Raw genomic sequence first — 26,387 nt, 5'->3', positions numbered from 1 at the left:
CAAGGGCATGAGCGTCAGGAGGCCCTGGAGAAAAGATCATAGAGGCCTTTACTCTGAGTGAAAATAAAAGATTCACTTTTCAGAGTGATTTCATACAAAATGCTTCCCCCAAAAAATTTAAGAAAGTGAGAATTATAAATAGTATTTTGCTTTGTAGGATTTCATATACTTAGCCAATAAAGGCTAAGAAAATGGTTCTTTAATTAGCTGACTGATTTCTAGTTTACTCGTTCAGTGGTATACAGAATAATGAAAATTTTATCTTTGCAGGTTTCTCCAGCTGCTGTTATTCATGTAGGAGATGTGCTCAGGACTGCTACTGCTTCTAATGCAAATCACCTAACAGTATAACTCAATGTGACCCAAGAATAACCCTAACAGGTACCTGGCACTTGGGAAGTATTCTGCCAATCAAGAAACCAGAAAGGCACACATATGCTAACTGGGCACACTAATCCTCATGTTGTTCTTGGGTTGTGTGCAGACCTTAGCAGGTACCCCAATAGCAGCTCTATGACTTATCAAAATTCTGAGACTGCCAGTAACTTAATGAGCTGCTCCATGATGTCATAATAGAGCCATTCCAGACTCAACGCGTCGTCAAATGACCAATGATGGACAGATTTCGGGAAGAGCACGACATAAATCTCCAAAGAATTAAACATTCTCAAAAAGGTTTCAAGACCAGTGACATGACTCCACAAAGACTGGAATGGAGTACATTCACTTTACTATCCTGTAACATGAAATGGTGTGGAGATGCCAGCACTTGAACCAAGGCTGCTTTGAATTACATTCAAATCCTACCTCAACTCATTACCACTGCTACAAATTTGTTTTCCGCAAGTATGAAAAGGGGATAAACTGTACCACCTTAGAAGGGTTTTAAGAATTAAATTAGGTAATTGAAACACAGAAAATATAATTTTTCCACCAATTTATTTTTTGCCTTTACATCTACATAAGAAACAAATTATTCTACAGTCTCAGAATTTATTACTGGCAGGCTCAGTATTTTGATGAGTCATAGAGCTGCTATTGGGATACTTGCTAAGGTCTGCGCACAACCCAGCATATACATATACATATGCATATACATATACATATACACAGCAACATGAGCATAGCTACAGACAACTTCCAAGGTGGTTAAAACATACTATTACTGAAGGAACATCTAAGTTTTTATTTAAAATATTTTTCTTCAAATATTTTACAGTATATACAGATCTAAAATATTTTTAAGTGATCTGTGTTTTCTATTTTCACTTTTCAATAAACATACATTGAATACCAATTACTGCCAATTACTGTGACAGGTACTGGACATAAGTCATAGTCTGGTAGCAAATCAAAGTTCAGGAATGAAGCAAAGTGATGAGCATGACAACTGGAAGGCAGGACAAGAGTGCAGAGATGACTAGCTGGACCCTGCAGGAGACAGAGAGGTGGCCAGCCACACACAGTGGGAGAGCATTCTAGGCAAGGGAGGGAGTGGGCAGTAGTACCAACAGATACTAAGATCTGTTGAGTGAATTAATAAATACAAACTAGAAATGACATAAGTAACAATTATATTTATATAATTATTGAAGTTGGCACAAAAGTTTTAATTACATGTTTTTGCGTCTTAGGAAAAAGTAATGCTTGATGGGAAGAAGCATGTCTGATGTACATATGCCAACAGTGATTAACACATACATAAAGTGAAATGAGAACAAAAGAAAATAGATGACTTTCTGCTCTGTGGAACTTACAAAATCTAACCTTTGGTGGAAACTGATTTCTATAAAAATGATATCCAAGCCAGTGATAAGCATCCAGTTCATGGAGTTTTACCTTTAGCCAAATGGTAGGATGAAACTGAAGATTGTTACTGAGGAATTTTTCAGATTACCCCAATAAAAGATTTTCATGAAAATAGCCCTTCAGCCCTTCATGTAATGCTGACATTTCAGTTTCCTAACAACAAAAACTTTCTCAAGGGAAAACTGAAAGAGCTAACAAAATAAACTTAAGTCACCTGTAACCACAGTACTTACATGACAATAGACTTACACACTTCATCAATTGTCTAGTTATTGCTGACCAAGGCTTGAGGAGGTATCTCTAGTGCCCCTGGCTTCTATCTCTACAATGCCCCTTTTGGATTATCCCCTTCAACTCCTCACATTTGGGCAATGGCAGGAGTAAAGAGGTGAACACAAAATGCCTGCATCTGGTGCAGATGAAACGTAGTGTGTAAAATTCACTGTGGCCTGCCCTGTACCTATTCCCCTTAAAAGAAAAGCACACTAATTCCCTGAAGAGCAACTGATTTTCCTTCATCCCACAGTGCAGGGATGGCACTCACATGCCCCAGGTTTTGTCAATCACAGCTCTGGTAACCCCACTTCCCCACTCCATGAGAATTAGAGTGGAACATGAGCATCTGTGCCTAATGTAAGCAGGCTGCCTGAGAAAGAAACCAGCACTCAGAGACAGTTCAGACATGGAGAGGTCCAGACAAGGAAGCACCTAGATTCAGCACAAGAGGGGCCAAAAAACATAGCCACCCCTGGACCTTAAAGTCGCATGACCTAACCCATGTTTTTACTTCACATAAATAATTTGAATGGATTCACACATGTACATAAAAGAATTCTGGAGAATACTTAGACATAAAACTAAATATGTTCCTATATTCTGAGGAAGAATAATAAAGGCTTTTTCCACAGAAACAGATCCACTGAAACATATGAAGAACTGGATATTAGGGATCAAACAGGTTTTTATGGACTGACATAGGAAACCTCTGAAGATTATAAAATGGATTCAATGGAAAAAAGCATGTTCTGAGTATAAAACAAGTTTTTCACATTTAGGTTAACGGTTAAAATTTTCAATTATACCATTATTTTTAAGTCTACTTAAGTAGTTCATTACTTGCTAATTTTTTCTAACTTTTACATTTCATATCTTGTGGTTTCATGTTGTAGCTATACTTTAAATAACTAAACATTCTTATAGCTTTACATTCATGTACCATTTATAATTACCTTTATTTGCCCTCTCAATTACCACAGTAGAACAAATAAGAATCCTGCATACCCATTTCAAAATATGCATTAGTTTCAAAAGACAAAGGAGTAATGTATTTGTTTTAAAATCTGCTGACAAAGAGTAGGAATTATAGCCCCAGTGCATCCAAATTTTAGCAACTGACTGAAAACACCTTGGTGGATTTATGACCATTGTTCTACTAAAGGAAAGGGAAACACCAGAGCCAACAATGTGTCAGCTGCTTCTGTGTATCAGAACCAAGCTGGTTTTCACAATCACCTTGAGGGAAAGGTATTATCTTCCTTTGAAGGGCATCTTTACAAATGAGAAAAGTGAGCATATTTTCCAGATGCATTTTATGGTAAAACAGTCCAAGTAATCAATGGGCACTAGCAGGGAAAGTAGGAGAGGACACAAGAGAAAAGAATCAAAGATAGGAGATATAACCTAAGCCACCAGACCTATGTCAGAAAAACTTAAAACATTTAAAATTAAGCAGCACACTTGTTTACTGTGTTCTTTAATGGAAGTATCTAGAGGAAGTCCTTTACCCAAGCACTCATGAAAACCTCTCAAGTCACAAAGTTCTATCACTAAGCAGGCCATGACACCATAAAATAGTCTCCATGAACCAATCATTTATAAAATTAATCCTCCTAGACTGATGTAAGTGTTTCTGCTGACTGATTTATGTTTAACAATTCCTTCACATTGTGTGCAAAATACTGAGGGGCATCTATACAGCAATGCAAATCACCCATAAAGTAAAACTAAAAATCCTTATAAAAAGATTTTAGAGCCACCAACATAGAAATTACACAAGACAACAAAAGAAGAATGACAATCAGTGATGTTAAAGTTCTTCAAAAGAAAGGACCCTAAATTAAAAAAGAAAAAGAGGGCCCCCCTGGTGGCACAAAGGGTTAAGACACAACCTAACCTATCGAGCTGTCTACAGCCTCTGCAGCATCAGTTCGATCCCAGGTCAACCAGGGAGCTGCCCACATAGCACAGCAGACCTTTGCTGACTCGCCCACTGCTCCCCTCAGCAGTGTATTTCAGTCAATCTGCCTGTTCTGATCCCCACTCTGTCTCTGGTGAACCCTCTCACCCCCGTACCTCTGGCCTGTACCCCAGCTCTTGTATGCATAAATAAATCAATCTTTTTTTTTTTGAGTCTGCCTTTTTTCTTTTTTTTTTTAAAGATTTATTTATTTTTATTTATACAAGCACTGGGTACAGTCAGAAGCGCGGGAGGGTGAGAAAATTCACCAGAGCCAGAGCCAGGAGCAGAGCAGGCAGAAGGACCGAAGTACACTGCTGAGGGGAGCAGCGGGCCGCAGGGGAGGTCAGCACGCCATGTGGGACCCTCCTCGGTGGGTGGCCGGGGAGCAGCCAGGGATCAGCCAGGGATCAAACGGGCCCTGCAGAGGCTGCGGGCAGCTTCGCAACCCAGCACTCAACCGCTGCGCCACCAGGGAGGCCCAATAAATCTTTTTAAAAAAAGAAAAAGAAAGTGATCTGAGATTTGAATATAAGATAAAAAGGATTCTTGAAAAAAAAAATCAATAGGCTCTCAAATATTTTTTGCAAAATTGCCCAAACTGTGCTATTCACATATGACACATTATTCATAGAAAGCTAAGAAAAAACTATGTCAATAATATTTTTTTTAGAATTCTAAGTGTTATCTCACAGTGCAATTGGAAAAAAAATGTTAGTGATATAGCAAAATAAACTTACATTCAGCTTTTAATTTTCACTTTTCAGGAGTCCACATTCTAACCAAATAATTCCTATTACAAAATTTCTGACGCAGTGACTTATTTAAAAAGGCTGACATTTCCGGTTTTAATTATCCTTAGATAACAATATGAAACAATATAAAAACAACTACACAGTAAGTAAAAAAGTAAAACTTAGAATACAAACATAACCATAATCCACTAATCACAACCAAAAGTTTGTCTTGCACTAAATTTTTTAGTTGAATGTAAGTGTCGATGCAAACAGATAAAGTGTAACCTCAACATCGACAAGAGGTCAGTTGAAGCTTTCACTGAAGAAATACGGAAACAACAAAACTACCCATTTTCAGTTCACAACAGCTCTTGAAATATTTCTAAATGTTTTAGTAAAAATATTGGGTTGTCAGAAAAGTCACATTTTTTTCTTCTATGTTTTTTTCAAGCAAAAACGCATCATGACTTTTCCAGCAATCCAATAATTCACTTCTTGAGCTGCAATCAGGATTAAAAAAACCTCAGTGATAGTACTTACATGTTTCTAAGTGCTTTATTAAATAACAGCAAATGTTTGTACACCATGCTGGGTATTCTAAAATATTTTTTACTCTTTTTCTCAGAATGCAGAATTTATACTTCAGCGCAACTGTCCTTCAAAAACCAAGGTAAAAACCAGAATACCTTCAGTAAATGTAATTGTAGTTCTATGCCCTTCTGCATGGTAGGGGAAACAAGTCATCTGCAGAGAAATTGACACTTAAAATTTGGTACATAAATTTTTAAAAATCAATTCATTTATCTTAGCAAGAAAATCTGACTTCAGGATATATTTTTAAAATCTTGTAATGTTCATGTGTGGTAGATATATCTGTTTAGCTTCTTGTTCTGTCCAGTTCTGTCAGAGCTCCATCTTCTCCCAGAAGGTCTGCTTCCTGAAGTAAATATTTCACATGGGGCCTCCCTGGTGGCGTAGGGGGTTGAGTGCAGCACTGTGAAGCTGTCCGCAGCCTCTGCAGTGCTGGTTCGATCCCCGCCAGATGCAGAGCAACCCACATGGCGCAGTAGACCTCTCCTGTCTTGCCCGCTGCTCCTCTCAGCAGTGTATTTCAGTCAGTCTGCCTGTTCTGTTCCCCACTCTGTCTTTATTGGGTACTCTTACCCTCCCGCACATCTGGCCTGTACCCCAGTTCTTGTATAAATAATCTTTAAAAAAAAATTTGACATGGTTTACATGAGACCCACTCAAGCCCCATTCAAAGTTTGGTACACAGGAACCAGCCTAGGGAAGACTAACCCACCTGAAATTACAGGAAAGTTCAATCACCAAATCAAACAAGGTCAGTGGAAATTCTCCCAGAAAAATGCTTCTTTGCACACAGATTACTAAAACAGAAGGATGCATTGGTGTGGGGCCGCTCAGAGCCATCTTCTTCACCAGTGGCTTCCATATAGAAAAGTCAAATAGAAATCAGCAGAGGCAAGATTTGAGAAGAGAGTTAGGAGAAACATTCCAGATCTGATCTGTAGTTGGAATCTATTCACCTTAAGCCTGTGCTCCTGTATCAGTCAACCCAAATAAGCCATAAATTACCTTTATCACATTAAAAAAAAAATCCTTACTAGTCAGCATAAAAAATCCCAATTTAACAACGCACAAATTCTTTGGGTCTCAGCTTTTAAATAAAATAATAGGACAGAATTAGAGATATTAGATTAGATATTCCCAATAATTTCCTCTTTGCTATAAAATTCTATTACATTAGTTGGAAGTTTTGTCAACTAAATGTCTATTTGATCATAAACAATAAAGGATGCTAGTAAGTAAAAGGTACATAATTCTTTTAAAATATTTACACTTAATGTTTATTCATTTCTGATTTGAAATATCTTTAATTAGGCAAAAATCTGTTTTTAAGCACTTCAGCTAAAAGCTGAGAAATTACATTAAAAAAATAACACCTTTCAGATAGCACCTTTGATTCTGTTATAAATCAGCTTGCTCTTCTCAAACTCAATAAAAGCCCTGCCCAGCAGTCATAGAGATTTAAAACTTTATGCACAGAATAGTACACTTTGTAGGAAACTTCATTTTATTAAATGTTTTCTGATGAACTAAATTCTTCTCTCTAGTGAGATCTCAAATTTGCGACAATTATGACACAATGAAATATGAAAAATATATGCCATTAAACCAAAAGAATTGGAAAAAACTGCGTAATATAAAACAAAGGTATACCCTAAATTTGATAAAACCTTTTTATAACTTGAGTCTGTAAAGACATCATAAATAAAAGTGCTCTAAAATTGTTGTAAATAAAATTCTTTTATTCATGACTATTACCCAGAGTCCTCAGAACACATCTGGCACACAGTTAACAGTAGGTCCTGAGTGAATGAGAGAAGGGGGAAGGATGATACAGGAGAGGTAAGGCGTGAGGAAGCATGGGAGAGTGAGGAGGCAGGGAAAGGAGGCAGGGAAAGGCTGTGAGGAGAAATTCCAAAAGAGATGAGAAGAGCCTGAGAGTGGTTGGGCCCTGACAGCGGGAGGCGCAGGAACTAGATTTGCCCAGGGAGGAATGCACACAGGAGCTGAGGCAGGGAAAAGAGAGGAGGGGATGACAGGTGCTGGGAAAGGGGAGTGGAAGTGGAGAAAAGACAGGGCAGGTTAAACAAGGAAGCAAAAAAAGAGGAGGAAAGAAAATCAAGAGTAAACAGATCCTGAGTATCATACCTGAAAGCTGTGAGTCACTGTGCATGTAAATACTATTTAAAATCTTCAGATTCTTATTTAACTCTACTGAAAATAGTCACTGCATTAAGAGATTCATTATAATTTGTATTATACAAATACATGTGTCTGGATATGCAATCAACAAATAAAAATAGAAATTATTACATCACATTTTCATGACATTTTTTAAAGCCTCATCTGTAACTTAGAAACATGAGACAATGTATTTAAGTTTCAAATGACTTCCTTGCTGAGCACCAGTAAATACATGAATGGCAAATTGACACATCTTCTCCAACCAGAGCAATATTTAATTTTCCATGTCCTTTAGCAGCAAGTCATGATAAAGAATATTACCATTTCCTGGGATGATGGTGTTAAAGCTTTAGTTCTTTCTCTTCTGGTTATTTCCCTTTGCTAAGTGGGGTTGTTTTGTAGAACTTCTACTTTCCTTTCTGTCCTCTTTGTCTCCAGAAGTCATTTTACTAGAAAGGTCCTTTGTATTTGGCTTTTTCCTATTTTCCTTGGTTTTAGCACCTTTATCTAGGCCCACTTTTTCCTTTTCTTTGTCCTTTTTACCCTTAGGAGATTCTTTCCTGGATATATCTGAATCAACAATTTTCTTATCCTTCCGGTTATCCTCTTTTTCTTTCTTCCCCTTTTTCCTCTCTTCATTCTTACTCTCCTTCCTTGACTCAGGTTTCTCTTTTACTTTCTTGAGTTCTTCTTTAGTAAGTTCTTTAACTTTCAGGTTTTTCAATCAAAGGAAAAGACGTTTATTGAAAGCAGCTCTTAATTTATTGAACAGCAACCTAGTACAAAGCTATAAGCTATTTATATCTCCCCACACAGAAGAAACGCTCATTCAGAAAGTAACTTTAAGCGGCTTAGTTTTTAACTGACTAAAGAGCTATATAAAGCATCAGCTTTAGAAGAAATGATAGAAACCTGCCATTTTCCCATCTAGAAATAATGTATGATTTGTCTTTAAAATAAGCATGCAATATTATTAATTTATCCTCATAAAGGCAATATATTACACAAAATGTTAGTTAGCAACACACATTTCACACTAACCATCTGATTAAAGGATATTCTGGCAACATCGAAACTTTCTCATAAAGAAGGAAACAATTTCCATATGAGTAAGAAATTCTCATTTTATTTAAAATGACAAGCAGATTTTCTTTCTATTAGCATTCAGCATTATTAAAGCAGCAGTCCTCAAAGTATATCCCCTGGTAATTTATGTAGAGTCACTCAAGCCAATATATATTGTCCATGCTTACAGGGAAAAAAAGCAATTAAATGAAATGTACATGTAAATCTAAATCTACTCTCAACAACTTTACATAAAATTTAATAGAGCTGCTAGCAAAAACTCTTAATTTTATCCTCTTGCTCTCTCATTAGGAAATCATAAGAGAAGCAAAGTGGTTACTGTATAATGTAGCATTTACTCAGAAACACAGAAAATGTAAGATTTCTTTAATATGTGTAAGATGTTTGCCCACAGAAATCATATAGCATAAAACATTTATTTCTTCCTGAAAACCTTGTTAAAATGTAAAACTATAGTGGAATGCTTGTGTGTGTGATGCTGTCAGGTCTAAAATTTACTAAATTTTTATCTCTAGATCATGAAGAAAATTGTACTTGTGATTTATTTCATAATTATATATATATATAATAAAAAATAGTGAAAATTCTGTTTTCTTTCCATGAGATACAAAGTTAAAACATTAAAATATTCTAATCTTAAAATACAAACCATAAAACCTTGCAAACCACATACTGATGGTCTCAATCTGTTAATGTTTCACCAAAATACAAATAAACAACTACACTATGATATGCCAAGCACTTGAACAAAAAAGAATATTACAAGTTTATAAAGAAAAACATGCACTTCCCCCATGCCCCTCTCCCCTAAAGGATATAAACATTTATATGTGAACAAGAACAAGCATAGGGTTAGCAAATACAGTGTAATAATAAGCTATAAGTCTACTGCTTGGTTGACAAGTACAGAAAAAGAACATACTATACTAATTTAATATTAAATCAATTGAATGTTAAATTATTTAATATTAAGTTTTTCTATTTTTAAGAGAATATAAAATTTAAAGAATGCAAAATTCATTTAATATTATTTAATATTGAATATTACTATCTTTAAAGAATTAAAATATCAAACAGCAAATTCCATGCCAACATAACATAGTACAGCAGATTATAAATCTAAGTTTTCATTTTATTGAAAAGTACAAGTTGGATGACACAAGTTTTTATGGTGCTTAAAGTCAACATCATCTGAGATTTAGACAAATGAAATCTATCACTGATGAATTATCTGTTTTTCCGACACTAATAACAAAATTCAAACTGAAAAGGGTTTTAGGTAGAAAATAGGATACAATTGTGTAAATTTACATATCATGATATTGTTATTATGTATGTTCTTAATTCAAAAACTTACAGGTGTTGATGGCATAGAAATTATTTAAAACTATTGGCTTGAGGCAAAATTTTTTAATGAAATCTTGATAAAACTACTTATGACCAAAGGTGCACCCCAAACCAAAAAAGCAATAATGTTTAGCATTAGTAGCTGCATTTATAACATAACATATCTAGGAACTATCATGCATTTTGAAGTGTTAAATTCGGTTTGCTCAAGGCCAATTTGAAAAAATAGAAAATACCTTTAGCCTTAGTTTTTCTCTTGGCTACCCCACCAGGTCCTTCTGTTGGTATTTACAAGATGAAAATAGGTTATAAAGAGAAAATATCAAGGGAATTAAAAAAAATTAAAAATGGCTACAAATCAATACCTCTATTAAACAAATTAAGTTATTTAAAGTCACCTTTTAAAAAGTAGTCTTTTACCATATGAATACCAGGTGTATGTCATTTTTTTAAACTGTATTTTCACTATTTATGACAGAGGAATGCATTATCTACAGTTCCAGATTCAGTGAGCTATACAAACTGAGAGAATCAATGGTTTAGCTATACAAACTGAGAGAATCAATGGTTCAGATAAAATCAATGGTTTTATCAATTATACATGAGAGAATCAATGGTTTAGGATACCTTATTGCCACAGTGAATGTGCTTGGCTCTCAGCAGAGGCAGTGCAATTTTGCCGGGCACAGACAACCAATTCTACACACCACAGGTTAAAAGGACCCAGAGATTCGACTTCCCTACTCAACCATCATTGTCATTCAAAAAAAGGGGAGCATATTTTGGTAGAATTTTAATCCTTACCATTGAACAATCATTGTCACCCCCCCCCCAACAGTTTCAAACTTTATTTAAAAAAAAAAATTATGATTATCTAGGTATATATAATTTTCCTTATTCTTCATCTGAGAACTTTTCAATGTCTTTCTTTGTACTTCCTCTCCTGGCAAATGAAGTTCTAATAATGGGTTTATTTTAAACTCTCTAACAAATGTCACTGTACTATATCTTTCTCAGTATACTTTTATTCCAACCAGGCTGGATTTTTTACACCAGTCAACCAATCCTTCCAATTCTATCTCTAGTCACATAACCAGTGTGTGTGTGAGACAATTATTTTTCACAGACAAAACTTCTTCCCTAAATGCTATCAAACACAGCATTGCCAAGTTGTAATACTGAATGACTTTGGACCATGCCCTACCAAAGTTTATTTAAGAATAAAAAATCAAACTTAATTTTATAACACCAACTTTTAAATATTTAGTTGTTTTCTAACCTGTAAAATTATTAGTGTAAGGCATTAAAAGGAAATTTTAGTGATACAAATGTCCCCTTCCTGACTCCAGCATGTCCTAGATTTTCCCACTCCACACACCCACTATTAAGATATAGCCAGGGCCTCCCCTGGTGGTGCAGCAGTTGAGCGCTGGGCTACAGAGCTGCCCGCAGCCTCTGCAACGCCGGTTTGATCCCAGGCCACCAGCGAGGGTCCCACATGGTGCGCAGACCTCTCCTGCCACCCGCTGCTCCCCTCAGCAGTGTGTTTCATCAGTCTGCCTGTTCTGTTTCCCATTCTGGCTCTGGTGAATACTCTCACCCTCCCGCACTTCTGACTGTACCTAGTGCTTAGATAAATAAGTAAATATTAAAAAAGAAAAAAAAAAGATATAGCCAAAAGAGCTACAATGATGAAAACACTAGAGTTAATTTTTGTCACTAACGTCAAAATATTAGGTGGACATCAGATTAGCATAACAGTAAAAAATAATGGGAACTTTGTTTAAAGCTTGCCAAATTTGGCCTCCCTGGTAGCCTAGGGGTTAAGTCTCAGTGCTGTCACCACTGCAGCCTGAGTCTGATCCCAGCCAGGGAGCTAACCAACATATGGTGCAGCAGACCAATTCTGTCTCCCCCACTGCTCCCCTCAGCAGTGTATTTCAGTTAACCCACCTGTTCTGCTCCCCACTCTGTCTCTAGCGAATCCGCTCACCGCCACCCTGGCACCTCTAGCCTGCACCCCAGTTCTTGTATGCATAATAAAAATAAATCCTTAAAAAAAAACTTGCCAAATTTGGTTGTAAATCCTTAAAGTAACAGACACTAATCATGTGCAATGTACTACATAGAAATTCCAAATGAGCAGCATAAACTATCTTTTCTGAATGTAGATATATAGTCAATAATTTCTCATGTTTTACATGATAAAGACTGAGCAAACAATTTAAACCACAACTGTCATACTAAGTCTCTGACGGAAGGACTACAGACATGAAAAAAGCCCTCGGCTTGGGAAACAGGATGTTAAGTAATGAAGAAAGGCAAGGACTGAGTCAAGAAAATGCAACCTTCTACCAGACAGAGAGCAATTTTTGGAAGAAAGGTGGGAACAAAGATTTAGGATGGCACATTTTGGATTACAGTTTTACAAGCAAGAGAAGCAGTGGTCACATTACAATGATAAGAAAACGTAGAAATAAAGGTGACCAAACCCAGTGTTCTGGAGGGCTTCTTTTACCTCCTCAGAAGAAAACTGTAATGTAATGCAATTTCCCTGGATTCCAAAGGAGCAGAAAGCAACAGAGTTTTGAAACAAACATACAGACTTGATCAATATGTTTTGAAGGTCACAGGAATTACAGGCATGTGTGTAGGGAAAAAAAGTGAATTAGCAACAGAGGGGAGAGTGGTAAGGACAGAAGAGGTACAAACACAAGAAAGGGTTAGCTTTAGATGCCAGAAGATGCAATGCCTGAAAAAATGATCAACACGAGAGGAAGGAAATAATGATTCAACAAAATTCTGAGTAAAGAAATGTTGTAAAGCATAGAAAGAGGAAGGGAATAGTACCCAAACCAGAGGTGACTATCTTGGTAAAGCAGAAAGCAAAATCACCTCTACAGAAGAGTAAAAGATCCTGAAAGATGGCAAAGAATTTGAATGCCTACTACAAGGAGTATGTCACAGCAACAGTGAGGACTTCACAGAGGTTTGAGTCAGATAAATTTAGTAGCGGTCTTTTTTCAACTATGTGAAGCCTAGTGGTGGAGAAAAGACTGCTAATCCTCCAGGATTGGTGCTAGCATATACAAGAAAAAAAAAAAAGATACAAATATGGGTTATTCAAGAAGTGACCCCAGAATAGGTTTAAGACTCTGAGATTATATAATTCCTAAATTTAGAAAGAAGTGAACTGTTAACATTTGGAACTATATTCGATATGAACTCTCCCTACACTGTTAAAAATCAACAAGGTTGCCCTATTTGTTTCCTTGCTACTTTAACTAAATCAGGGATGCGAAAGGGACAATTCCATCAAACAATACCATTCATAACTCCTTAAAAGTAGTTTCCGAACTGTATGGAGAATTATATCAATAAGCCTAAAAGGAAGATCTTGGTATGTTATCCATTTAGATAAAATTTGTATGCATGTATGATAAAATGAAGGCAATTATCAAAGAAGCATTATAAGATGTGGTGAAAATCAGAGAATGGCGAAACAGTAAGAAATCCCTTGCAAAATATTTACTTCTTTTTGCAAAATAGATTTATTCTAATTGCTTTTAAGGTGACTATTGTTAATAGCTGTGTTAACCATTAATTTGTATAAATGGGAATTTGGTGAAAAAAATCTCACATTCTTCCCTTGGAATATGAGGGAGTTGTCTAAAAGTGATTATTGTTATTTTGGTAACTGCCTTGGAGTAACTGTCCCACAAATTTTCAAAATGAAATATACCCTATATGAAATTAAAAAGCTAATCATCAAGCCAATGACTGGACTTGAGATTCCACCACAGGCAATGATATATTTTAAAAAATGGATTCCTTTACAGAAACCCACAGAGCCACTATGGAGTAGCTGTAATAGAATTGGTGGGCTGGATGTTACTTTAAATCATTTCAATTACTCTCATGGTCCTGGTGAGTCCTATGAGTCACTCTGAGCATCATTTTATCTCCTTCTCATACTGAAACATCATGATTCATTTCAATATTGATGCAAATAGCAAATAGAGGTCCCAAAGGCCTAGGTGAAGGTTCTGCAAACACAGCCAACTATTACTCTAGAAAAGATGATTAATTTTAGTAAAATGCATATCAGGACATTATGTGAGTTACCTTTTGATTTTTAAATAGACGATGTAACAATAATAGCAGACACACTTTTGAAAAAAGAAAGCTACAAAGTCACCAACTCTGTGATAAATGGGGGAAGGAGGATTAGAACATAAGAGAATAGAAACAGTAAAGATGAGTAAGGATTTACATGCAGAAGACAAAATGTAGATTCAAATAACAATGAGACAGATCACCTGAAGACCTTTATTAGCATCTGTCAGTTCATGAACTTCAAATATCATTTCTCTTGAAAAAAATCTGTTCAATAATCTTTTCACTTATTAAAACTGATTTTAAAAAACTCAGTGTTTTATTTTGCAATGGGTAGTAACTCTTGAGTTCTCACTGATCAAGACTAACTCCAACAAATAACTAATGAAAACAATCTTGGGCTCAGCTTTGAAGCAGGCTTCAAATGAACGGCAAAGCTCTGGTTCCTAACTTCAAGAAGTTCATATCTACTTAATATCTATTCCCATATTTATACAAGCAACTCCATGGTTACTTCAACAAATAACAGAGGAAGAGAATTTGACTTACTTTTTCATTATTAACTTGTGATACTAAGGTCTGCATCTCTGAGTTTCATAATAGTACTCTATATATGAAATGTGCATGTGATCCAAAAAAAAAAAATCCACAACCCAAATTATCTCTTGCTCGCTAGCTCGTTCTCTCTCACTCTCACACACACACACCCCCCCCCAACAAGTGATCAAATTAAGAATTGTTTCTGTATATATTTACTTTTGATAATTCCCCAAAGTTATTAATATCAAGGGAGGCAAGGACATACTTTGTTCAGTCTAGCCAGGTATAAGTAAAAAGACTAGAAAAATTGAAACAGAAAAAATGGTTTGCTTACATGTCTGGATACAAGGAGGAAACTTCTAAATAGAGAACCAAGTACTAGATGAAGAAGCAGGATTCCCCCCAGCATTTCCATTACGGTCAAGGCATGTGCATGATACCTAAGGCAGGATGCTGGCAGCTAGGCCTTAGGGATTTAGTAAGATCAGAATAGAGACGACACTTCTCCAACTGACTTATGTCCCACCACTCATGTCCCAGGAAAAAACAGGGCCAAACAAAGCTACAGTGCAGGAAAGAAATCCCCAGAGTGCCACTTAGTCAGTTTTGTGCCAAACTCCAGAGAACCCATTGCCATGTCAATTGGACAAATGGCAGTGCAGCTGAAGAAGCAAAAGAGCAGCTCTGAGGAGACAACACCACATGTGAACAGGTGCCACAAAGCTCCTTCGGCTGTTCAAAACTAGAAAAGCAGAGTGAATATACTGCAACTTAAAATTCAGGAACTTAACAAATAAATACTCAAACGTATAGCATACAATTTTGCCTTTTTATGCAAGTTTATAACCTTAAACAAGCTAAGAAAACACACTTATGAAACAGAAAATTACATAATAAATTCTTAGAAAATTAAGAATTATAACAAACATAAGTAAAACAAGTGAAATAATTTTTATCAACTTCAAAGTATTCTGTGAATACTTTTAATGAATTCCGTTTTGTAAACAACTTTCTCTCACCAAAACAGCCTTAGGCACAAGTTGAAGGAAGTCACAGAAGTCAGGGGTTCACAGCTACCTAGATTTTACCTTCATCAGAAACTCTCAAAAGGGTTAATTTAAGGGGATACTAAATAAATGTAAAGTATCTCACATTATTTTTCACATACAAAAATAAGCATAATTAATTTCTGTACATAAAATGTTCATTAGTATCACAAAAAAAGATCCTGATGAAAAATTAAGATTTCAAACATTTTAACAACAAATTTAATTATCTACTTCTTGTAAACTGACCAAACATCTTCCAGTTAGTAACAATGAAGTATTAAGAAAAAGAATACTTTAAAAATAACATCTCTGACATTTAGCTAGGTGAACTGCATTGAGAGTGAGGCCTAAGAGTGCCTTTAAATTTAAACTAATAAATTTTAATATTTCACAGTACTCAAATTCAGTGTAGAAGACACAATAAAGATGGAAAAATTAGTATATATGTTTTAAGAACATCGTTAAATTATAGTAATTTCTTCCAGAATATGAACATTTCAAAATAAGGAGCTTTTACACTTGTTCTTAGCCAAAAGGCGGAGAAGCAATCAAAATCAGGAGCTTTCACTATCAGAAACTAACAGAGTAAAACATACCCCCAAATAATTAGGGAAAGACAAAGTAAAGTTTTAATAGCTATTTAAATTTCACATCTCTGTCCAACACAAAATGTATACTTATATCCAAAAGTACCTTTCAAATAATGCTTTTTAAAAAAATAAGATGAACAAACTGGACAGCTTTCTGTGATACCTGAAAATGGTGAATAGAGTGGGAGGCAGCTCAAGTCCTGTGTTCTGAGTTAGGACTTTTAATTTTAGGTAAGGGAACGAAATTTGTCATATTTCACTCTGGGGGAAAAAAAAACAACACTTACTGGAAGCAATTTCATTAACTATAAATAAAGCATACTACTATTTGAGAAATAGATATGAATAGTTAAATGTTAAAAATGGAAACATTTTTTGAATTTTATTCTCTATGAAGAACCAAAAGTAAGTTTCACAGGAGCTCAAACAGATTTAGCATGAAACACCACTCCCTCATAGAGTAACAGGAAACACAGGTTTTTCAAGCTCTAAGATATCAGATTGAAGGAGAAAACGAACTCTCATTTTAAGATATGTCAGCTATATGTTTACTGATACAGTTGCTCTTGCCATTACTGAAGAAAACTCATTTTAAATGAATTGATTCAAAGATGTTTTTAAGGTTTTCTAATGGCAAAAATTTATTTTCCTAAAAAGAAGGACCACTTTAAAAATTTAATTTACAAATCTAAAAATCATACCTATGACAAAGATGATAGCCAATTGATAAGGCAATACATGAAAAAATGGAAAAAGACTGCAATTTAGGATGAATAATTTTAATATGTACAACATTATTTAAGATACATATCCACATTTTCCCTCTGTGTAATATGCCTACTTTAAAAAAAATACAAATTACTTTCTCTGGATGTATATTTGGAAATAAAATTAAAAATAAATTTTGCTTTCATAAACATAATCTGATTACAGTAATTTCACTACCCTAAGGCAAAAACATGGGGTTATTTTCAAATTATTTTAAAAGCACCATTAATACAGAAGTTTACATTGAAATGTGTAGTAACCTATCCAACAAACCAGTTAATCTAAACAAATTACAATAAAAAATATCAGTTTTAAGAACAATCATCTTACACATCAGTCATGTTAAAGGTCAGTAGAGAAGTATTTAATTTACGAGTCATGCTAAAAATATTTTATAATCCAGTCCATTATAATCATCTCAATAGTGTGTTAGAAAGACAAGCATTAAGGGTTAATCACAAAACAATCTGCTATTATTACGTTTCTAACTTTAGGTCAGGAAATACATAAGTTAAAACAAAATACAGAAACCAATTATACCACCAAGAACATCATTGTCAATATATTTTGTAGACTACTACAAGAATGACGAATACCACTTTTTTTCACTAGACTTAGGGGGCCTGAGCAGGAGACAAGCTAGGAGCTGTACTAGAGGGAAAGACTGCATGGCTGCCTCTTACTGTAAGACCATAGCTGCCCCACTCACATCAAGGCCTGGGTGAAAAGGGGAAGAAAGAAAAGGAGGCTACTTCAGGTTTTCATAAGTCAATGACGTCAGTCCCTGAATCAAAGTTACTGGTTATGTAAATCCAAAATGACACAAGTCTTTCCCTGAACCCCTTCATTCTGTGACGTACCATCAACACCATCTGCAGTTTCGCTTTCTTCTTCTTCTTCTTCTAGCATTTCAAAAGGAGTCATTATATCATAGAGAAATGAGAGGAAACCATAAAACCAATCTGAACTTTCCTCTGCTAAAATATTAAGGACTTCCTCAAGAGAATCAATATTTTCATTACTGCCATCTTTGGTCAGGCCTACATAAGAATAAAGGAAGAGAGAAAGAGAAAATAAGGAGAGCAGTTAGGTGGAAAAAGGTGGTGAGAAAGAGTGAGCTCAAAAAGGAATATATCATGGACACAGAAGTTTATAGAAAAGGTATTTTGGAAAATAAAGAAACTGATCAAGATGTACAACTTACAATCAACTCTCAATCATATGTATGAGAAGAAAGGACAATTTGTCCAATCCTCACCAGTCCTGTTAGCCTCTAAACGTGGTTTGCCTTTCGTTCAATAGAGAATCTGAAGTTGAAAAACTGACAAAAATCTATCAGCCAAAATTGACTGACTAACATCACTGGGAAAAGTGAATGAAAGTATTTTCAGGGTTACAAAATAAGTAATTTTAACAACTTCTGGATCTGCTCATCAGATATTATCGAGAGTTGATTATATATATAAACATTTACACATGTCAATAAATTCTTGATTGAGAATTTCCTCAAATTTTCCCCGTAAGACCTGGAGTTAACAAGAAACTCTGGAATTAATATGACTGGCAGGATTAACGTTTATATCCTTTTTAAATGGGCATAAATGTAATCAAATAGTGTAACTCAGACAACTGACTTAAATTTTAACACTATGAAATGAAATGTGTTAGCTCTATAATGCCATAGTTACTAACTCATGGCCCTACAATTCTGGTTAGTAGCAAGAGTCAACTAATAATAAGTCACACTGCTTACCAATATAGTATCTAATCAAGGTTGTTGCCAGTTATCTGAAAAAGGCATATTCCAAAGTTCTTTCCCCATCAGCCTATAAAATTAGCTTCTACTGCAAAGATCCCTGATGTCTGTGGATTCTAAGGATTGATCCTAAAACAGGTCACAATAATGAAAAGTAAACAATGTATATATTTGTTTTTATCATTTTTTTTTCTGTTGAGAACTAGCTTTAGGTGGGAAAGGTCTCTTCTCTTTGCTATAGCCTACAAGCTTTATGTTGCAAGGTCCATAATTTGTAGTAAAGAAAAAAATAGGTTAGATGGTTCTGACTGTAAGAAATGTAAACATTCAAGATTCTAGAATTTTTCAGTTATAACCACCTAATTCAAAATTTCAGGCCTTGGAAACACAGAACATAACTATCAGCAATCAAGACTGGCAGGTAAGAGAAAATGTTAATAACACAAATATAAATATTAAAGATTACAGTCCATTTTGTTCACCTGATGTAGTAGGGGAGGGGAAGATACAAACTGCAGTTGGTATCTAAATTGTTTTTTAAGAAACCCAGAATATTTTTTCACTGAATTTAGCAGTTGATAAGTGCTATGAACAGAAATCTGTATTCCCACCCAAATCTCTGTAGGAATAAAATTGTCTCTTCCTGCCTTAAAACATGAGAGTTGTTTATTTACCATAAACATTTTTCTTTTTCTCCATTTTTCCATTATCAAACATAAAATATAAATTTACCACCCTTGAGTATGGCAAGCTAAAGTGTATGGAAAATATGTATGTGTTTGAGCAAAACTATCCACCCAACTATGCAATCTTTCTGTGGTTCTGAAGACAAAAGCACTAATCCAAAGAGAAAAGGGGGCCTCCCTGGTGGCACAAGGGGTTAAGACGCAACCTATGAAGCTATCTGCAGCCATTGCAGCAAGAGTTCGATAGCCAGCCAGGAAGCTACCCACATGGTGTAGCAGACCTCCCCTGACCCGCCCACTGCTGCCCTCAGGAGTGTACTTCAGTCAATTCTGCCTGTTCTGTTCCCCACTCTGTCTCTGGTGAATCCTCTCACCCCCCACACCTCTGGCCTGTACCCCAGTTCTTGTGTGCATAAATAAATGAATCTTTAAAAAAAAAAAAAAAAAAAGGGACAGAGAAAAGGAAAATAATAGGGAATATAACTCCTTAATTAGGGAATATAACTCCTTAATCTACAAAAGTAGGCCTGAAAACCAACGAGCCTGGTATAATCCTGTGGCCAGACAAGGTTCATGTTTCTTATCTCTTCTGCTCACGCATACCTCCATCCAGTCTACAAGTAATTATCAAGACCCCAGGAATTGTTGACTAGCTTCCCATTGTGATCCAGACATACTAAATATGGTGCCAACTAGATGCTCATTATAGAACAAAGGTCGACCACATAATCCTTAGGTGGTGCGACTCTAAGATGTTACTCTTGACAATTAGTCCTCAGATCATTTTCCTCTTGATTTTATTTTGGAAACTAGTTTCAACCAATATAGTTTTCAATAGTCCAAACCAAAATCAATGATACTTTTATGTTCAATAATTTGGACACAAAAGCAGGATGTGATATAAATCAGAACAGACTACGAATATTTTCAAAGTATAAGGGCCAGGGCCGGAAATGAAACAATAAATTTAATGATGACCACTGATTTGATTTACCCACGAATTTCATTCTTTTTCCCAAGAAAAGCAAAAACCTTAAAAGAAATACAGTCATGAATGTGTCCATTTACACAAATTTCTAAGACTTTAGATATATGCAGACTTAAGAATCCAAAAAAAAAAGTACTTATGAAATAAATGTCTAACCTATGAAAGTTCCACACATCTCAACTATTACTATACATACAAGGACAAGCTCTCCCCTGAATCTCAGACTTCCCATATTTGTTCCTCCATTTACAGACCCTTTGTCCCTAATCCAAAGACCCTATGCTTGAGCTGCCTCTCCAATGAGAATGGATCAGGGAAGTCTCTTTTGGGGTGGGGGGAGACACTCCTAAAACAATGCCCCTGTAACTTCTCCCGAATGTACAGAGTCTAAGAACGTCATTAGATTCTCTGTTTGCAACCACCGGTCAGTAAGAGAGGCAAAACTAAGCTACCTCATAAACTAGAAAAGGAATTTAGTCATAAAGTTCAATTACAGCTAAGGTTGTACTTCATGCAGAAAACTGAAAAACTTCTGAAATAAGATAGAAAACCTAAGAGAGCTAACAGTTCACTTTTGATTTCTTTCATGTTTACTACAGACATGAGTCAAATGTGTATGTATAATAGCAAAAGAGTTTATCTTAGCCTTTGTGCATTTACAGTCAAATAACCAAAGTGAAATCTGAGTTTAACCAAATTTGGCTCTATCTCCAAGTATACAGGCCTTATGAAAGGAAAACACTTTGACTTGCCCACATACTTATGTGTCTATCTGGTAATAGTTCTAAGTTCCAATTTATCTCTTAATGGCTGCTTAAGAATTGTGAAAGGAATCAATTTCTGAAATCTAAAATATAATGCCATAAATCAAGTTAGTAATGTAAGTTTGCTCTAGAAATCATGTCCTAGAGAACAAACATTTTCATTTTTAATAGTGGAAATTTCCTATCACAACAAAATAAAGTAGATGAGAAGTAATACTACCTTCAAAATGAGAGCTAACATGAAGTTATTATTAACACAAAAAGCTTTACTATTCAGAATCCATCATTTAAAGTAACTGAATAAAGTTAAAAAAAACATAATTTGATGTGAGGAAATTAGCATCATCCTGACGTTATAATCTATGTAAATTTCTTTTGCATGCCTAGGATTTTTGCCTTTTGAGGATTTACTGTATTTTTAAAAACTCAAATTTAGATACATAATAAAAGAATTACATAAAAAATTCCATTATGGTTAAGGTAGAAAAGAAATTTCATGAACTTAGTAAACACGTACTGTTAAGTAACAAACATAATTCCCACTTAGCAGTAATACGAAAACTAAGTTATAGTCAAAATTAAAAAGCTGTATTACATTTAATCACAACAAAAACCCTTTTCTCATATTTAGAACTTACTGTTTTATAATCAGTTAAGACTAACCTGCTGAAAACAGTTTTATTGGTCACAGATGTGTTATCCTCTCATTATTTTATGTCCATAAAATGTACACAGAATTGTATGGAAGGAAGAATTTCTTTGTGTCATTAATTTTTTAAGTTTAGTATATAAAAACCATGCTTGAATCATTATATTTCTAAAGACTTTGGTATAAAACATTTTAATACATATTAAGCCAATACTAAAGCAAAGGAAATGTGTTGTTTAATAAACTGAAGTACTTACCTCACACTAGGCCAGATTATATAAAATTTTGCATATTAAATTTAGCATCTCCTTTTTAGTAAAACATTTTAAAACAAATGAGGGAATATCACATCTTTATTTATTGTAAGATACATCTTAATGATAAAAACAAGTATTTGGTGATTAAAAAGGGTCCACGACTTCCAAAATAAAGAAACCTCGCCAAAGATTAACAGTTCATATCTTAATGTTACCTTAAATAAACACACAGGACATCTTAAGATGTTTGCTATCACTATTTTATCTCAAAATGACATTATATAAGTCTTTAGAAAGTTACATTTTTCAGATGTAAGTAAATTATGTTAAATTTTGCTGTAATTATTACATTTGAAAAACAGATTAGGACATATCTTTATGTTATAATGTTAAATTGAGGATATGGAGTACTTTAAATCTGAAAACACACATGAAATTATGTTTATTAAAATTATGTGCTAGAAAAACACACTTATTCACTTATAAAAGCAAATTGAAATATGAAAGCCTATGGAAAAACAATAAACTATTATCTCAAGAATAAAACATGATTTAAGTGGGAAATATCTCCCATAAAGGATATACAATTAATATAGATATTATTAAAACAAGTAAAGGCAAATACATTCTTTTACTTCCATCATTCTGCAACAAAAAACAAAATGTGTACTTGCCTAATAATACTTTGGCATCATCCACATCAAAATCTCCATCACCATCAGCATCATAAACGCCAAGTTTTCCTATAAGAGGAAAAGAAAGATGGATATGGGAACAAAATGGAAAATACATTTAATAAGGTATCATTACTTACTGCAGTTCTGCACATCATTCAAAAATATAATCAATCAGTGCAATTCTTTGCTTTTTTAATCCTGAAAAACAGTGCTCAATAAATATCTTACCTAAAAGTGATGGGCAATTCACTATTAAAATCTGGAAATGTTCACCTAACAAATCTAAGGAAAAAAACTGACATACTACTTTCTTTAAAGGTTTATTTAACAACACCTTGCTTTAATAATTTCAGAATAAATGTTTTCCTAGTACTGCTAAAGATATTTTTGGTAAGATTGTCAATATATGTAAGAAACATTATTGATTCATTTCTAACAGTTACATGACATTTATTGTTTCTCAAGTATGAAAGTTCTTTATAACATCAATGTTCAAAACAAAGGAATACCCACCAAATATCAACATTAATATAAATAATTTACATCAAGTGGGAATACTTAAAAATAAGAGTGATATTAATTCTATATTGTAGCATGATTTACAATAGAAACTTGATGAATCAACCTCAAAAAAAAAATGTCTTGGAAATAAAGTACACAAAACTGATTTCCTGAAATTACAAAGAGAAACTTACTTATTCTACTTGAAAACTTAATAAGAACTGACCACCTATTACTGAGAAAACAAGATTTAAAACAGATAAGCTGAGGAGATAATCCTACCACATCCTTTCTTTTCAAGAATTGTGAATATGTATCTTAAAGCTTGAATGCTTTAACATCAGGGAACACTGCTATGTTTAGCATTTCAAATAAGTCAAGTACATTAAAATCCCTAAAATCTACATGTTTATAATTCACCACTTGAAAATGACTTTGAAAAAAATTTGGAACATACAGCCATATTTTAAACAATCACAAACATAGCGTTAGTACTACAAAACAAATTAGCAGCACTATTACCATTTATTTAAAAAAATGAAAATTAAAACAATGTATAAGAATAGGCAGAATTTTTGGAGTAGTGAAGCCATGATAACCAATCTTTGCCTTTCCCTTGTTCAACTCAGAAAATGGCTAACTTAGTATATGGAAGTCTGGCTTAGAAAATGCAGACATGATAATAACAACAGATAAGGAAGTTATGATTTCTATTGCTATCAAAACCACTGATCTGCAGGTAGAGGCTACCTACAGAAAAGAGCTCTGGTGATGTTAAAAATACAGAAAATAATATACTTTCTGATAAACTTAAAAGGGAAAATTGGTCCTACTATATTCTCTGATGCAGGTGATAATTAGCTTAGAAACTAATACAAGTAGACTTGAAAGGCATTTCCAACAGCCTACCTTGAAGTACCTCTGATAAGTTATAACGGAAGTCCTTTGCTTTGGCTGCATGCATGTAAAAACATCAAAATTGTTACTCGAACTTAAACATACAGAAATTTTAAATTTCTTCTTTTGTTTAACAGATGTTCTCTAGGAACATATCACTAAGACTCAGAAGTTCATCTCCAAACTAAAATTCTTCCTCTTCCAGTCTATGGATCTGTCCAGAGATACTTTCCTTAAAGTAATTAAAAACTTCAATGAAGAGGGATTACACATACGTTTATTTTGTTATTATTTACTACCCCCCACAAACACACACCTCCCAATCCAGCAACACAGCTATAATTTAACAAATTGCCAGAGGTTTTATGGAAGGGAAGAGTTTTCTATGCAACAGTACACATAGGGACCTGTGCATTTTTTCTACTAACAGGGTCCCCATCTTTCACTATATTATTAAAAAAGAAGGACATTTATTCCCAACAGGCAAAAGTAGAAGCAAGCTAAATGTTCATCAGTGATGAAGAGATAAGCAAAACAGGTGTATCCATAAATGGAATTTAGTAATAAGATGGATACATAATTAAACATTGAAAACATTATACTAACTACAAAAAGAGACAAAAGGCCACATATTATATGATTCGATTTATATGAAATGCCCAGAACAAGCAAAACCATAAACACAGGAAATATATTAGTGTTTACCAGAAAAGGGAAAGGGGGGGAAGATAAGGTATGGAGGTGAGGGTGATGGACATATTCTAGAACTGACTGATGAGTACAGCACAAATGAACATACTTAAAGCTATTAAATTCTGGGCCTCCTGGCCGGTGGAGCAATGGGTTGAGCACCCTGCTGTGAAGCTGTCCACAGCCTCTGCAGTGTGTGTTTGATTTCCAGCCGGCCAGAAAGAAACCCACATTGCACGGCAGACCTCTCCTGCCTCACCCGCTGCTCCTCTCAGCAGTGTCTTCGGTCCATCTACCTGTTCTGCTCCCCACTCTGTCTCTGGTGAAATCTCTCACCCTCCCATGCCTTTTACTGTACCCCAATACTTGTATAAATAAATAAATCTTTAAAAAAAATACTAGATTCTACATTTTCATATATTTACAATATTGAATTCCACATCAACATTTTTTTTTTTAAGATTTATTTATTTATACAAGCATTAGGTACAGTTAGAAGCGTGGGAGGGTGAGAGAATTCACCAGAGCCAGAGCAGGGAGCAGAACAGGCAGACTGACGAAATACACTGCTGAGGGGAGCAGCTGGCAGCAGAAGAGGTCTGCGAGCCATGTGGGACCCTTGCCGACCACCAGGGATCAAACCGGCGCTGCAGAGGCTGCAGGCACCTCTGCAGCCCAGTGCTTAACCGCTGTGCCACCAGGGAGGCCCCCACATCAACTTTTTAAAAAGACTTTTGGCAAGGTAGGAAATAAGTGTTGTGACTGAAAAACAGTAAAAAACCATTAATGCAAAAAATCATGAAAAATTACAGTGATTATAAAGAGAGAAAATGAAAAAATATATAAAGGATAGCTATCACAAGTACCACAGTAAGTTCCTTAGAGGAGCACACAGACACACACACATAGACACAGGAGGACATGATTTGAAAACACTTTAAGACAGGGTCTTCTGAATAATGTGTTTATGATTCATTGATTCCCTGAATAATCTCAATGGCTCATGATCATTAATTTTAAAATTCATAATACAACAAAATGCAACAGATATTATAGAGTATTGCATGTAGTGAGAGAAGGCATTATTTGTTTAAACTTCTCTATGCAATAAATATATAGTATAAAGCCTTTTTTTCTTTCTATTACAGGTCATGTTCAAGGTAGACCTGAACATCTCTTTTTGTTCCCACCCTACTGAGAACCATTGAAACACCAAAAAATATCAGTAGTACTAAGAAGATAATGGTAAAATCTTTGAATTACTAAGGGCTATTACTCACCCTCTTACATATGCACATGAGAAATGATACCAATATTCTTACCTAAAACTTCCTCATAATCAACAAGATCAAACCAAACAACAGCTACCGATGTCCAGACTCCCAGCAATGCAATGACCATAAACCATGTGAAGAATGAGCTTCCAGAAAGGCCTCCTTTCCTCCCATTCTTGTGTCCTCCATGTTTTGTGT

At 34.9% G+C, this 26,387-nt stretch overlaps 1 protein-coding gene and 1 long non-coding RNA gene across 20 annotated transcripts in view; one reads left to right on the top strand and one right to left on the bottom strand.

Annotated features, from left to right (window-relative positions):
• ASPH (aspartate beta-hydroxylase) overlaps positions 1–26,387 on the bottom strand; it is a 196,527-nt gene that overhangs the window by 144,830 nt on the left and 25,310 nt on the right. For 9 of the 19 annotated variants that reach the window (XM_054692235.1, XM_054692242.1, XM_054692238.1 and 6 more), the window contains exons 2-4: positions 26,238–26,387; positions 24,238–24,282; positions 22,825–22,893 (exon numbers count right to left, since the gene is read on the bottom strand). In XM_054692235.1, the coding sequence (XP_054548210.1) occupies positions 22,825–22,893; positions 24,238–24,282; positions 26,238–26,387 (264 nt within the window). Of the gene's footprint in view, positions 1–7,744; positions 8,263–10,223; positions 10,266–22,824; positions 22,894–24,237; positions 24,283–26,237 lie in introns of those variants that run through there. The other 10 variants (XM_054692249.1, XM_054692246.1, XM_054692247.1 and 7 more) reach the window with 3 other exon arrangements.
• On the top strand, positions 590–26,385 carry LOC119241148 (uncharacterized). Its single transcript, XR_005124251.2, has 4 exons — positions 590–846; positions 5,408–5,452; positions 19,183–19,227; positions 26,064–26,385. It is a non-coding gene; the product is annotated as an uncharacterized LOC119241148 (long non-coding RNA).

This window comes from Talpa occidentalis, unplaced genomic scaffold (assembly GCF_014898055.3).
Source record: "Talpa occidentalis isolate TD23 unplaced genomic scaffold, MPIMG_talOcc4v2.1, whole genome shotgun sequence".
Taxonomy (NCBI): domain Eukaryota; kingdom Metazoa; phylum Chordata; class Mammalia; order Eulipotyphla; family Talpidae; genus Talpa; species Talpa occidentalis.
The sequence above is the reverse complement of the archived record's forward strand: the minus strand, read 5'-3'. Positions and strand labels throughout refer to the sequence as shown.